Raw genomic sequence first — 15902 nt, 5'->3', positions numbered from 1 at the left:
GGGACGAAATGTCTGCAACACATATTTCTAGCTTAAAATATATTATGTTAAATGGTTGTACATTTGAATAAATTTAAAGTACTGTACTAGTGTTCGAATTACTTCTAGCATACAAAATACAAACTTTATTAATAATAAGTAATCAGAAAAAAATCCTTACTTCTGTTTTACCAGTTTCTCTAATTCTGGGAGCTGTTCCTTCAAAGCAGGAATCATCCGTGAGTCATCGGACACTGACACATAAAATTCCTATAAAATCAGACAATTAATGTTATAAGATTATAGAGCAAATGGTGTTTTTTAAATGTTCAGTAATCATCACTGGGTAGTGAAGAGTTATCTTATTCCATTCTGTGGACAGCAGACACCATTTGAATTATTGCAATATCATTGTCCAAAATCTGGTGGCAGCGAGATGTATTAAAATGAAATAGCCAGTAACCATCATGCCCATTAACATGAATCAATCCCACCTTCCAGCATACTGAATTATACTCAAGATTATTTTGATATAATGTAGCAACTTTAACATAATTAATGGGAAGGTGGTTGCATTTCTGCTAGTGTAAATTCAGTTCTCAATAATGTTAATTTTAATAATATAACAATTAACACAGGGTCAACATTAGAGCGGTGCTGGAAAAGCACACCAGTCAGGCAGCAGAGGAGCAGGAAAATTGGCATTTCTGGCAAAAGCCCTTCATCAGGAAGGCTTTTGCCCGAAACGTCGATTTTCCTGCTCCTCGGATGCTACCTGACCTGCTGCGTTTTTCCAGCACCGCTCTAATCTTGATTCTGATCTCCAGCATCTGCAGTCCTCACTTTCACCTAATTAACAGGGCCCTGAGTATTGTACAACAGAAAGACCTTGGGGTTCAGGTACATAATTGAGATTTGTGTCACAGATAGAAGGGGTGGTTAAGGCAGTTTTTAGTACGCTTGCCATCATTGCTCAGATCTTTGAGTACAAGAGTTAGGACGTCATGTTGAGGTTGCTTCTGGAATGCTGTGAGCAGTCCTAGTTGCACTGTTATTGGAAGATAGAAAAGGTGAATCTCAAGGATTAGGAGGGTACAGGAGCTCAAAACTTGGGAGCATATTTTTGAGGTGAGAGGAGAAAGATTTAAAGTGGATGCAGGTACAGTTACAATGTTTAAAAGCCATTTGGATAAGTTCATGAATAAGTAAGGTTTGGATGGATAAGGGCCAAGAGCAGGCAGGTGGGACTAGTTTAGTTTGGGAACATGGGTAGCATGGAATGGTTGGACTGAAGGGTCTATTTCCACACTGTGACTCAATGACTATGACTCTAATGTAAAAGATGTTCATTTATTTCTAATTCTTTTCCCCTTTCAAAGTAAAAGATGAAAAGATTTGCTCAATCAATAAGCATTGTACTCCTGTAAAGTGAGAATTAGCTATAATGCTTAAATTTTGACAAGATGGAAACATGTAAAATAATGTACTTTCAATTTTATTTATATTCAAGTTATTATATACACAGTATTACAGGAGTAAAGTAAGGCACACTTCAAATCACAAGACAGCATAAGCCCTCATCAAATCATGTGCTTGACAAATGATAAAACCTGATCACATGGAACATTGGGGTGTGCTCTAAAGAGACATTATTGGCTCGATTTATGCTGTAGACTTTATATTTTTCATAACAGATAATTTTTGTCTGCACATTTGCTTTAAAATAAAATGTACATGACAGCTTGGTGATGGAATAAGATTTGTTCCATATTTGACACATGTGCACCATCTAGTGTTTAACTGGTTAGTTTTTCCTTAAAATTTTAATTTCTTCAGAATATTGTCAAAATGAAATGGCTAAATCAGGTTCACAGCCCAGTTCACTATCGTTTTAGCTCCCCTTTCACTAAAACAGTTGTACACATGCACACAGGATTAACATATAAAACAAATGCAAATCAAACAAATATTGCAGATTCAACATATTTCAACTTTCTATTAGTTTATCTTGTATGTATTCTAAGGATAATCCATTATAAGATTGTTGGTTTCACAAGAATTCCAAATTTATATTTTAAAGATAAGGGAAAAGGGAAAAACGATTTTGTCAACTATTAGAAAGCATTCAGGTTTTTGATAAAGGCAAATAGTAAAAAGATTATTTTAAAATAAGTGTCTAGTTTGAGGTTCTCTGGGTTTTTCTTTAACAAACAACTTTAACTGCATCCTTTCATGAATATCTCAAAGGCAATTCAAAACAAGCCTTTACTCATTTAAAACTGAGTCAAACAATATAGGCTTCCATAAAACACCAGTTGAACTAATTATTGCAGTAAAGTACAAAAAGAAGACAGAGAAACTATAAACCATAGGGACTTAAGTAGAAGCATCTACCATTACCTTCTTGCTGTCATTAGTGCTTGCTAAACATATATAATAGCTTGGCAACTACTATGAATAGCTCTTCAGGCTTTGGCAGCAGGCATGAGCTATTCAAAATAAATGCTGCATTTATTATCCAACATGGGGCTGGATTTTCAGACCCGGTTGGTGCAGTGAATGGAAAGCAGCAGGGACTTGACAACAAGAACCATGGGTGCCCCAGTTCCATTCTGATCCTGAGACACATCGGTGCAGGCAGCATAGAGAGGGAGTGGCACGGCTACCCAGCTAGTCATTCAGGTTGCTATGAAGAATCATTAAGAGCCTATTGAGAACTAATTATAGGTAACTTCTAGGTCTGCTTGTGGTGGAAACCAGTTAGGTTTCAAGGAAGTAGCCTCTCTGCACCAAAAAGACAATCCCACCCATACCCTGCTGAATCCATCATAATCACAGAACTGTAACAGTACAGAAGGAGGCCATTCAGTCTATTATGTGGGCACAGGCTCTCAGAGCATTCTAACTTAGTGCGAAAACTCTCCCCTTTTCCTGCACATTGTTTCTGGTGAAATAGTCATTCAATGACCTCTTGAAGGCCTCAAGTGAACCTAACTCCACCACAATTCAAGGCGATGCATTCCAGACCCCAATCATTGGCTGTGTGGAAAAGATTTCTCACCTTGCATTTCCTTCTATTGTGAACCTCTGCCCTTTGGTTCTCAACCCATTTGAGAGTAGGAAGAGTTGCTCCCAATTCATCGCTCACACAGCAATACCCTAGCTATAATGGTCCTACTATTTTCTTTCTGCCCGATAGAGCAGTCTGTCATCCTTTCAAGCTGGAAGTTCTCCAATTGTCTCTCCAGCTCGAACAGCCCAGCCACCAGGCTTAACTGGACAGCGAGGCCAGTTGTTGAAGTGCTAAGAAGGCTGGGGTTGATGACCATTCCCACAAAGATAGATATGTTCTTGATTATTAGGGGGATCAAAAGGGACAAGGCAGGAGAATGGGGTTCAGAAACAGGTCAGCCATGAGCGAATCATGTGGGGCAAACTCCATTGGCTGAATGGCCCAATTTTGCTCCTACAGTCTTCTAGTCTTATGTGATCATCCACCCTCCTCCCACCTCCCACACTCTCAACTTAGCTACCAGGAGGACGACAACAATCAGAGTTACTGCTCCTTTGGATTCTTCTTGCTTGTGTGTGCAGAAACACCCAATTCCTCTCCTTCATACACATTTGTCTAATGATGTCATACAGCAAGACACTGGAGAAAACCATTGACATTGTAAACATGAACTCAGCTCTTCGTTTGGAAAAAAATTCACATTATAAAAAACCTTAACTTTGCTTTCTTCTTTCCCCAAGAGCTACATAATACTCATGCAGACTATTGATGTGTACTGTAAGTATAATAATTACAAATATAAAAGTTGGAATGTGGCATCATTCAAATGGTGGGGAAGGAATAAAAAGGAAAAAATTGCAGCTTACTCAATTTTTTAATAGCGCTAACCATTAAACAATTACAAGTTATTTATTCATAGCTTATAAAGAGGAGGATTACAGTAACGGCAATGATAATTGGGCAGTCTCTATAATAGATGCTAGTTCACAACTCTGGTTTTACACTGTGGCATTCAGCGGAAATTTACTCAATTATACGGTCAGTCATTGCAGAACTCTTGATCAGAAATGGAGATCAGCAACATATTTACATATAGTTTGATATGGTTTCTACAACCAACAAAATACTAGAAATATTTTTATTGAAATTGTTAAATATTGTACAATTCCTTAAATAAATTTTACATTTATTCACTTGTCAGTAATTGAATCTGGTTTGGTTAGATGACTGTTGTGGGGGATAGTACCATCTTGGATTGCAATACTCACTTCAAGAAATGCAACAGCACTGTCTTCTTCTTGTAAGAGATCTGTATGTACCTTTGCCCAGTGTAGGACAAGGCGGATGACCCGTCTCTTGTTACTGAGGGCATAGTCAAGCTTCTCTTGTTCTGTACCTTGTAATGCTTCTGCATGGTAAGTGCACATATGTCAAGGAAATTCACATCATTTTGAAGCAATGTTGTAAACTGTCAATTTGGTCCCAGTCAGATGCTGTTTCATTTAAGATTACTCATGTGAATAATCACTGCCGACTTTGAATATTTTTTATATGAGGAAAAAAAGGGACAACGTAACTTTTGAATACTGAAAACACTTTACTATATAAATGCATTTTATTAATTTGACTTTCTTCCCAGGAGGCAGAGCTAAAAAAAAAGACATTAGCTTTGTAGCAAGGAAACAAGAGCAGATGGAGAATGGATAATAACCATGTTGGCCTAGGACCATGGAATCTTAGAATCCCTACAATGCAGGAGGCGGCCATTCAGCCCATCAAGTCTGCATCAATCCTCAGAAGACCATTCCACCCAGACCCAGCTTCCCCAGCATATCCCATAACCCCAGTTACTATTGCTAATCCATCTAGCCTAGCCATTCATGAATACCATGGACAACCCACGTAACCTGGACAACCCACGTAACCTGCACATCTTTGGATTTAAGAAAGCAGAGCACCCACAGGAAACTAAAGCAGACATGGGGAGAAACGCAAACACCATATAGTCACGCGATGCTGGAATCAAACCCGGGTCCCCGGCACTGTGTTAACCACTGAATCACTATGCCGCCCACAGTAGTAGAATTTGTATGTTTTTGACTGCAGGAGAAAATGTTGAACTGCAGGTGTCAAGTGACATTTACATTCCCCTGTGATGTTTCTCCAGGTTTAACCAGGTCATTTATCAGCAGGATAAAAACATGCTGACTTCAATACAGAAAACAGATCTAGAAACCCTAGCTGCTAAATACTACTAGTATGGAATGGGTTAACACCCGCACTGAAATCTATTTTTGGAGCTGCAATTATGTTGAGAGCTTGCACATAATTGTCAGAATCAAAGGCTCATACAGATATTTTGCGCACAGCACTCACCTGTAATTCTTATTCTTTTCTGAAAATTTAATGTCTCAATCAAGCATTTGAGTAATAACTATGACTGACATCGCCATTTTAAAAAAAAATCTTGCAAAGTACTCCATTTTGAACAATTAGTGTTATAATCCAAGGGAAGAATACCTGAAAAATTAGAATACATTTTAAGGAACACTAGAAAAAAGGATATTGAGCCATTAGAGCTGGGTAAAGCTGGCTGTGTGGCATAAAAATGCAGTGCAACAGAACAAAGTCATCAAGGCATGGATCTGTCAAAAAAGCTGAAAATAAAAAAAAAAATCAGCATCCTTTTGAGAATACAAGAAATTATGGAAACTTAATAAAAAAACTCCACTCTTCCAGAAAATGTAATTCATTAAAACAATTCAATGGCTGTGATTTTGCAATATGTTGTGAAACCTTTTGGAATAATTTCTCATACTGTGACTTGTGAAAATTGTCCATTTTGTAGTTGTTGTACTCAGTCAAATTGATTAGCACAGAACTGTACAATAGAACTGATTAAATTTAATTAATGCCTTAGAAGTGTGCATCAAGCTTTTGTATTTTCGCAAAAATTGAACTTTGTATAGATCTCAACAGATTGGATTCAAGCCTCCTAATCTGAAGGAGCTTGGAGCAAAATGGAGTTGATTCGTACAAACAATCGCATCATTTCTCAAAACAAGTTGTTGAACAGAAAATGTCTGCCAGTGCTGGAAGGCTGTGATAAAGTACCTCTGAAAGGTACTTTGTTGGAAAATGTAACCTGAGGAATATTAACTCTCTAATTAGCAGAAAAGGAGCAGAACACTTAAAATGGAGCAACACCATTTTCTAATGGATCCCAGATTCCCCATTTCACAGCACTTGTTTTAGTGGAATACTTTTATGGGAACATGAATAAACACCACAAATTGAACTCCTATGACCTATATGGGAACCTAAACTTGCATTTACAGAGCACCTTTAATATAGCTAACAATGATACAAAGCAGAAATTGGATCAGGTTGTGTGGCAGCAAGCTATCTACTGGCAGTAGTAAATGTTTCATTAGCTCTTCCACATTTAACATTAATGTGTCTGGGTAGCCTATTTTTATTTTCGATGGTGAGGGAGATTGAGTGCAGAGGCCTGAATGAGTAGGAGAAGGAACTCTGTAAAACTAAATGTAAGGACTGAGGAGACCACGCAAATTAGAGTAGCTGATTTCAATACAATTAATAGATATACAAAAAAGTTAAAAATTAGATTGAAAGAGAAAAAAGATACAGAAAGGATTTCATTAGAAGAAAAAAATAAGGTAGGCATTAGTTAAGTTTCTAACAGCAATTATAACCTGAAGTAATGAGACTTCACATTTGTAATTGTCAACTTTCAATGCCAGAGAAGTTGTTCCATAATAATTAACAATTAGCAGATTGTATCCTAATCGTCAACAGGCTGTGTTCACCCATCATTACTGTGACTGTGGCCTTCCAGTTCAGTAAAGTGTTGTTTCTCAAATTTCCCATTCTAGTTTCCAGATCCAGGCAAGACATTATTGAGTTATGGAGGGGTAACCTCCTTCTGATCTCGAACACCAAGAGACTCCTTAACCCTACCAACTTCAGGAAGCTTTCAGAAATAGAGTTATAGAAATGTACAACACTGAAACAGACCCTTCAGTCCAACTCGTCCATGCCAACCAGATACCCTAAATAAAGCTAGTCCCATTTGCCAGCATTTGGCCATATCCCTCTATATGCTTCCCATTCATACAACATTTAAAAGGCATCTGGATGGGTAATTGTACCAGCTTCCACCACTTCCCCGGCAGCTCATTCCATACACATACCACCCAGTATGTAAAAGTTGCCCTTTAGGTTTCTTAAATCTTTCCCCTCTCACCTTAAACATATGCCTTTCAGAGGCAATGACCTTGTCTATCTACCCTACCCATACCCCTCATGATTTTATAAACCTCTATAACATAACCCCTCAGCCTCCAGGGGATTTGCACTGTTATCAACAATGGCCACAATGAGATGGACAAGCCAATGTTCATGCAGCCCCTGATGTACAAGTAGATCAAGAAACAAAAGGCAGTGAAGAAGAAATATGCAGAACAGCTCATTTCCAAGGGCATGGTAAGTCAAGAATTTGAGGTTTGGAGCGCTTTTCAGTTTCATCACGAATGCGGATTCCCACAGGAACACAGTCACGTGACATCCTGGACACCTCATCCAGCTCCCAACCCCCTGCCTGTTTGTTTATTTCCCTCCATTCCATTTTTCTTCTGAAATCCATCATCATCGCTGCTTCCAATATCTTCATGAACAGCAAGTTTCAGTTAATTGCAGATAAAGTGTTCTTCCTCTCATATCAACCACTCTGAAGTGCCTGCCCAAATCCTTAAATGTACTCGCTCTCTCATCCCTTGTTGAAGGGATTGACTTTTCTGATATCACTATGTGATATCAAAAAACAGTTGGAGACACTGGATACTGCAAAGGCTACAGACCCTGACAACAACACTACCATAATGGTGTTGAAGACTCGTGCTCCAGAACTTGCTACTCCCCTACCCAAACTATTCCAGTACAATTACAGCACCAGCATCTACCTGACAATGTGGAAAATTGCCCAAATATGTCCTACACACAAAAAGCAGGATAAATCCAAACCAGCCAATGACTGCCCCATTAGTCTACACTCAGATCAACAATAAAGTGATGGAAGATGTAATCAACAGCACTATCAAGCAGCACCTGTTCAGTGACACCCAATTTGGGTTCTGCCAGGGCCACTCAGTTCCTGACCTCATTACAGCCTTGGTTCAAACATGGACAAAGGGGCTAAACTTCAGAGGTGAGGTGAGAATGACAGCCTTTGATGTCAAGTTGCATTCTACTGGGTGTGGCAGCAAGAAGCCTGACCAAAATTGCAATCACTGGCAATTGGGGCAAACACTCCACTGGTTGGAGTCATATCTGGCAAAGATGATGATAGTTGTGGTAGTTAGAGGTCAGTCATCTCAGTTCCAGGACATCCCCGTAGGAGTGTCCTGGCCCAACCATCTTCATCTGTTTCATTAATGATCTTCCCTCCACTATAAAGGTAAGAAATGGGATAATTGCCTACGATTGCACAGTGTTCAGCACCATATGCAACTCCTCAGATACTGAAGCAGCCAATGTTCAAACGTAACAAGATCAAGACAACATCCAGACTTGGGATGACAAGTGGCAAGTAACATTTATGCAACATAAATGCCCGGCTATAACCATCACTAATAAGAGACAATCTAACGACTGCCCCTTGATATTCAGTGGTGTTACCACCACTGAATCTCCCATTATTAACATCTTAGCAGTTACCATTGACCAGAAACTGAACTTGACTTACCACAAAAATGCAGCGGCTACAAAGAACAGGTCAGAGACTAGAAATATCGTGGTGAGTAACTCACCTTCTGACTCCCCAAAGCCTGTTTACTATCTACAAGGCACAAGTTAAAAGTGTGATGGCAGCCTAAACAACAGGATTGACATCATCCAGGACAAAGCAGTCCACTTAACTGGCATCCACAAGCATCTACCCCTCAACCAGCAATGCTCAATGGACACAGCTGCTAATCTACAAGATGTAATGCAGAAATTCACCAAAGATCCTTAGACAGCACCTTCCAAACCAATAACCATTTCCACCTAAAAGGACAAGGGCAGCAGAAACATTGAACACCACCACCCTCAAGGTACCTCCAAGCCATTCACCATCCTGACTTAGAAATTTATTGCCATTCCTTCCCAGTCATTGGGTCAAAATCTTGGAATTCCCTCCCTAATGGCATTGTGGTCAACCCACTTAGGTGGACTGCGGTGGTTCAAGAAGGCCATCACCCTCTCAAGGGTAACTAGGGATGGGTGATAAATGCTGACCAGGCAGCAATGCCAACATCCTACTAATGAATAAACAACAAAAAAAAACTCTCAATCTTGTATTGTGACCCAGGTTCGATTCCACCCTCAAGTGACTATGAGGGGATTTTGCTTGTTCCCCTAGTGTCCGCATGGATTTCCTCCATCTGTTCCGGTATTCTCCCAAGTTCAAAGATGTGCAGGTTAGGTGGATTGGACATGCTAAATTCCCCATTGTGTCCAGGGATGTACAGGTTACTTGCATTAGTCATGGGAAATGCAGAGTTACAAGAACAGGATAGGGGGATGGATCTGGGTGTGGGTGGGAGGCTCGTCATGAGGATTGGTGTGGAATTGATGGGCTGAATGGTCTGCTTCCACATTGTGGAGATTCTATGAAAACAGCCTGAGCCTATTCAGCCTCTCCCCACAGCACAAACCCTCCAACCCTGGCAACATCCTTGTAAATCTTTTCTGAACCCTTTCCAGTATCACAACATCGTTCCTATAGCAGGGAGACCAGAGTTGCACACAATATTCTAAAAGTTAAAATGATCCACTGGCTCAGTTTTTTTCTGTCAAAGTTCGCTGCTAGAAAATGTCTGGGACAACACGGGGCGGGGGGCAGAGTAAGTGTCAGTTTGATGGTGAAAGCACAGGATTCATGTTTGTTGGATGCTGGGACATTAAAGGCCCAAACGAATCAGCAACTTGTAAAGCAATGAAGGTGAGAGAATGGGTGTGTGTGTGAGGGAATGTCAGCCATCCTATTATGTGGTAATGTAGCTTTGTGGCTGCTGTGCCATGTTGCAACTAGGGAGGGACAAGAATGAACTGCCAATGCTTGTCCAGATGCATATCAGCTTTTCAAAGATGGCACGGGAGCACAGGGTGCAGGGATTTTGATGGACATTTGCTGAATTATTAGCTGATCTGCAAATGGTGGAGGGTAAAATGGGGCTGGAACTGAACAGCAAGATGGAATAGGGGCAAGTTTTTTTTTAGTAAATGCAGTGAGTTTGGTAAGCTATGGTGAGAAAATTAGCTAGGCCTCCCAGTGGAAATCCTTCCAATAAACTCTTTGCAACTCAGACTTGACCAAAAGACGATTCAGCTCTATATGTCTGTTAATTAGAGAAATCAATCTGGAGGACAGAGATGGAAAAGTCTTTCTAGTCATTGGTTGCGATCTGAAACAGATTACCTGAAAAGGTGATGGAAGAGGATTCTATAAATCATTTTAAAAGGGCAGTTGAACAGGTCTTTGAGGATAAGGAACTTGCAAGATTAAGTAGAACAAAAAAAAAATGAAAATCAACTTTCCTTTCAAATTCTAGCACAGGCACAATGGGCTGAAGAGCCTCCATCTCCATGTGCTTGTTATTTACAGAAATGCAATTTGGTGTTTGGAAGTTTCTAACACTTTTGGCGAGATTTGAACTCTCACAAAGCCCATTCACTTATACATGCAAAAAAAAGTTTTATTCTATTAACTCAGCGTATAGGATGTCACTGGTGATTCTTGACTGACCTGGAGAAGGTGGTGTTGAACTGCCTTCCCTATGTTGGAAGGGCACATACAATACTTTTAGGAAGGAGAAGTTGCTGTATTTTGATCCAGTGACAGTGAAGGGACGCTATCATATTTCCTAGCCAGAGATGGTGTATCCTTTTAGGTAAAGAAAATCTCTAGTTTGGAAGGTACTGTTGGAGCAGTCTTGATGAATTCATAAGGCCCAATACTAGACTGAATAAAGTTAATAATGTACAACTGTAATTTCAAAAAAATTGTTGTTTTGTTCAGGACACTTAATTTGATCCTTGACTATGATGGAGCACTAATAAACAGTAATTATTGGTTGCACCTCAAAGAACCATTGTTTAATCCTAGGATAAAGCAGGGGTTAATGGATTGAGCTAGCATTGCACTGATTCCTGCTGGTTATTAAGCTGGGACTGAACTGGTGTATATATATAAAAAATAAATTATTAAAAGAATAAAATAGATTTTTTTTTACAAAAGTAAAAGTAAATTGGTTTAAGGACAACAAAGATGCTTTAATATGCTAGGAAGTGATGTGAAAGGATACAGACTTAAACTCTCAATCCTCTGTCAGAACTGCCAGCAATAGCTGTGAAATTAGGAAACAGGTCTCACACAGGACTGGAACTCCATATTAAAACATCAGAACAAAAATGTGTCCTGCTGAGGTGCTCATGTCCCTACTAGTGGCTAGAACACTTGTGCAGTGGTAGAAAGTGGGAACAGATTTGTGCTCACCCTCACCCTTTCTCTCTGTCAGGGACCATGGTGGAGGGACACCTGAAGAGGAAAAAAAATATGTACATCAAAATGTGGCAGAAAATTACAATACATTTTTAATTTCATGCCTCAATAATAATTATATTTTGAAGTTTGTGGAACATTTTCATGTTAAAAACATAAGCTTGAAGTCGGTGTACAATTGTATTTATATCTGATTTTTAATTTTCTTGGGTTACTTCAATTTGTTAGATTAATACTGAGGTACAGTTCCCTGAACCACTCAACACGCTCCAAGATAGTTATTCTCTGATTTCAATCAAGTGTTCTTGCTTCATGTAATTCCAGACAGAAGGGATTAGAAATTAACATTCAGCACTCTTTTGCATAAACAAAAATTAGCCCTGAAGATTAAAAATGGTATGTAGGTTGTGCTTGTGCATGGCTGCTAGGAAAATATCACTTGCTGAACTGGTTAGGACACTTTAGGATCATACACTCAGAATCAGCAATAAGCTATTTCCAATGAAAATTGAATTAAATAAAATTAATACATTAGTTTGAAAAACTGAAAATAGTATAGTCTCATTATATATAAAGATGCTATCCAATATTTGTAATGGACATACAATAGAAGTAAATGTTTCACAATACATTAATGGAAAACAAATTTCCACTTTGCATCAATTCAAGAACAGTATGTAGCATTAGTCTCAGGAGTAGACATTATCCAGGGTCCATTTCCAGCTTGAACCTACTTTTATCAAGCCTTTCTGCCATTCAGTTAGATCATGGCTAATCTGTACCTCAACTCGATATCCTCACCTAAAGTGGGATTTAAAGCCATAACATCTTAACTCTGATAGAAAAACTAAGGTCAACTTATGTCCAGATGAAGTCACTGGAAAATGTGAAGCAAACTCCTTCACAGAGCGAGGAAAGGGATATTCAATATCAATAAAGTCAAAAACAGTGCTCTCAGTAGAGAGCCAAAATATGATAAACACATGATTTAACACCAAAGATGAATTTGTATTAAATAGACCCTCATCATTAGCTCAATGCTTCACGTGCACTGAAATCCTATAGTTAGGCCTTTCAGGAATCCGCACAGAGCATTCTGTTCACCATTTCATCCACTGTGGGTCCAATGTTCACTTACCTATGATTTACAGAAATAAGAACCACTTGCTAGCAACGTCAATAAATGAAATTATGCTTATGTCAAACTAAGAAACAAAGCAATGATAAACAGGAAACCATATTTCCATTATTGGAAAGTATGACTGCACATGCAACATCTTGCACATGAGCTCACATTGCTGTAATAACTTAGAGCAGTTTGACAAATCTTTTGTATAATTTTATTTTAATCACAATTTCTCTCATAGAACATCTTCATATTAAAAACATTTTATTAACTGAATTTTATCTGCTACTGCGCTCAAAAGTTTAGATGGTCTAAATTCATCCAATTGACTAGCATTAAAAACATATTCATCATTTGTGAATTTGTCATTTGCAAGATCTTCCAGGAACATCACCCTGGGAAATGGTTTGACTACACTGTATATGAAATTACTTCCAAATGTAGTGACACTTCTCAGCAAATGCAACAGTTATTTTGTACACACTGTTCATAAGAACATCAATAAGCCAAACAGTTAACTGTCTTTGGTGTTATTTTAGAAAGGTATCCTGGTCCTGTTCTCATTCTTTAATATTCCACACAGTGCACAACAGTTAAATTGGACATTGATCTAATACAGGTTGGAGTATTGCAAAATACTGTGCAAATCTATTTTAACAATTCCTCAAGTGGAGTTTGAATTCTGAATCCTCTGTCTCAGAAGCAAGCGTGTTACTAACTAAGCCAAACTAATTCAGATACACAGACCGTACACGTACTTAATTTAATTACATGGAACATATCAATTCAGACAAAATAATCCATTATCTAGATGACATAACTATTATATTAAATGAAAATAATTTGAGAATTCAGATTAGAGAAAAAAAATCATAAGACCATAATTTTAATGGGTTTTTTTTCAAAACACAAATTTTGATAATTAGCTTTATTTAATCTTAAAAATGCACTCCAGAAATAATACAGTACTTAGAAATTCAAAGATCCTAACCATTTTCCCATATTAAGATGATATTGAAAAGCAATAAGTTGCAACCTATTAAATTAATGCTTTTGGTCTTTTAAAAATCAAACCTGTCATTCCATTAGCAGGCAAATCAGGGCGTATAGTTTCCAGAAAGTGCTCTAATATTTTTTCAGGAGTCCCTGCCATCACTGTGTATCTGGAGGGATGAAAGAATGACTTGATTAATCACAGAAAATGCAGTTTAAATTGCTATGGACTTCCTAATTAACCTGCTGTTAAAAAGGACTAAACAGATTATCAAGATAATTAAAGAAAGGAATCATTAAAATCAAGATGTTGCCTTAGACAGTAATTAGCTGAATTTAATTTGTTCGTACAGTATAAAACATGTTACTGCTATAAATGACTTCAAAAAGTAAGAGCTAATTTAAAATAATTATTAGAAAATTCTGGACTAGGGAAAAAGTGCAAGATGTCAAACTCTATATAACTGTTCATATTTTAATCACTTCTGGTGGATTGAAATCCTTCCAATTACATTTACTGACTAGCCCCTCCACAGGCGATTATTCTTGTTATTTTAAGTTGTGCAGTACTTTCTTTGGATGTCATATTAATAATCCATTTTTATTCTCCCTGTACTTCCCCCTCTTATTTCACGATGATGAAACTGAAACAGTTATGAAATGAAGTGATCACTCAGACCTCTACAGCCACACACTTAAGCAACATTCCCTATGTTAGATCTCAAGTGGCACAAAGTGCAATGCTATGGAATACCTACTTGTATTGTGTCTGTGTGCTTCCCTGATTGGAAGGTCTGCTACCCATTGGTATTTTCTCCAAAACCAAAACGTCTCGTCCATGTTCTTTGAGTCTCACTGTATTGGCCTCAACATCCTGAAGTGCATTGTTAGGGGGATTGGGGTTGACAGCAGAAAGGATTAGAAGTCATAAAATGAATGCTGTTTTGTTCAAAGGAGAAAGTATCTACTTACTTATTGATAGATTTAAATGGAAATTTTGAGCCTTTTATTATTGATCAGTTATGAATAGGTTGTTACTCTATTACAAGGCATGTCAAACGGAGGCAAAATTCTGTATAATCTTGTAATTCAATAGCTTGAAGTTATTTTAACTGATGTGTTCAGCACAATGCATTTGATTTGTGTTTAAATTTAATGAAAGATGTAACACTGTACTACAGGTAATACTACAAATTATCTGTGAAATATGTTCTAAACTGGTGTAATTTTCCACTGGTTAGATGCTTTTGAGGGTTTTTTAATTTAGTTCACTCCATCCTTCTAAAGAGATTACTTTGGATTTGTAACAAATGAAGAAAATTTATGGAGCAGGCAATAATCGTGCTGCAGATAATGAACAACATGAAATCACTCTTCAGAGGGCTGTGGGCTTGTCATTTACTTCATGTCAAATTAGTATTTTTAAAGCATCTCAAACTGCAACATAATATGACTAATCCATTAAATTTATTCCATGGTAGTCATCGATTATAAACACTGGTAGGAAAGACTCCTAAATCCCTCACCAGGCCTTGACATTGAAAAGTCTCAACAACTCAACTATATAGCACCCATTCCTGTCTGAGCATATTGTTCAGTTTTTTTTTAAAAAAGTTCTTAAAATACAAAAAGTTAAAAACTCTCCCCAATGTTGTTGGGACTCAAACAACTGCACATTGTGCCTACAATCCTATTTGAAAATGGAGAGAAGACCGCTGGACAAGGGAGCAGAAAGAGACCATTTAGCCCACGAATGAAATGATGGCTGATCTGCTAATCTTGAATCTACCTGCCTGCTTTTCCCCTATAATTCCTTTACTAATTAGAAATTCAGTCTATTTCAGCCTTGAATATATTTAATAAGCCAACCCTGACAGCCCCTTTTCGCAAAGAATTGCATAGATTTACTTCCTTCAAAATAAGGTCCTCATCACCTCTGTCCTAAACAGAATACCCATTGCTCTGAGATGTACCCTCTGGTCCTACTCTCCCACAAGGGTATGGAGCACTCACTGTATTTACACTGCCAAAAAGTTACTGCTTATTCTTCTTAACTCCAATTAAGTACATGCCCAATCTACTCTACCCCTTCTCATAAGGCAATACCCAGGATCAACCTAATGAAACTTCTCAAGACTGTCCAATGTCAATGTAACTATCCTTAGATTGGGAGACCAAAACTATTCACATTATTCTGGGTGTGGCCTTGTATAATTTTAGCACAACTT

At 38.1% G+C, this 15902-nt stretch overlaps 1 protein-coding gene across 1 annotated transcript in view; it reads right to left on the bottom strand.

Moving 5' to 3' along the window:
* The window catches only part of rapgef4a (Rap guanine nucleotide exchange factor 4a), a 245557-nt gene that overhangs the window by 60613 nt on the left and 169042 nt on the right, over window positions 1–15902 (bottom strand). Inside the window, exons 17-22 of the mRNA XM_060828113.1 lie at window positions 14433–14548; window positions 13756–13844; window positions 11550–11591; window positions 5559–5649; window positions 4261–4411; window positions 161–249 (exon numbers count right to left, since the gene is read on the bottom strand). Coding sequence (XP_060684096.1) covers window positions 161–249; window positions 4261–4411; window positions 5559–5649; window positions 11550–11591; window positions 13756–13844; window positions 14433–14548 — 578 coding nt within the window. The remainder of the gene's footprint in view (window positions 1–160; window positions 250–4260; window positions 4412–5558; window positions 5650–11549; window positions 11592–13755; window positions 13845–14432; window positions 14549–15902) is intronic.

This window comes from Hemiscyllium ocellatum, chromosome 7 (genome assembly GCF_020745735.1).
Source record: "Hemiscyllium ocellatum isolate sHemOce1 chromosome 7, sHemOce1.pat.X.cur, whole genome shotgun sequence".
In the NCBI taxonomy this organism is placed as follows: Eukaryota; Metazoa; Chordata; class Chondrichthyes; order Orectolobiformes; family Hemiscylliidae; genus Hemiscyllium; species Hemiscyllium ocellatum.
The sequence above is the reverse complement of the archived record's forward strand: the minus strand, read 5'-3'. Positions and strand labels throughout refer to the sequence as shown.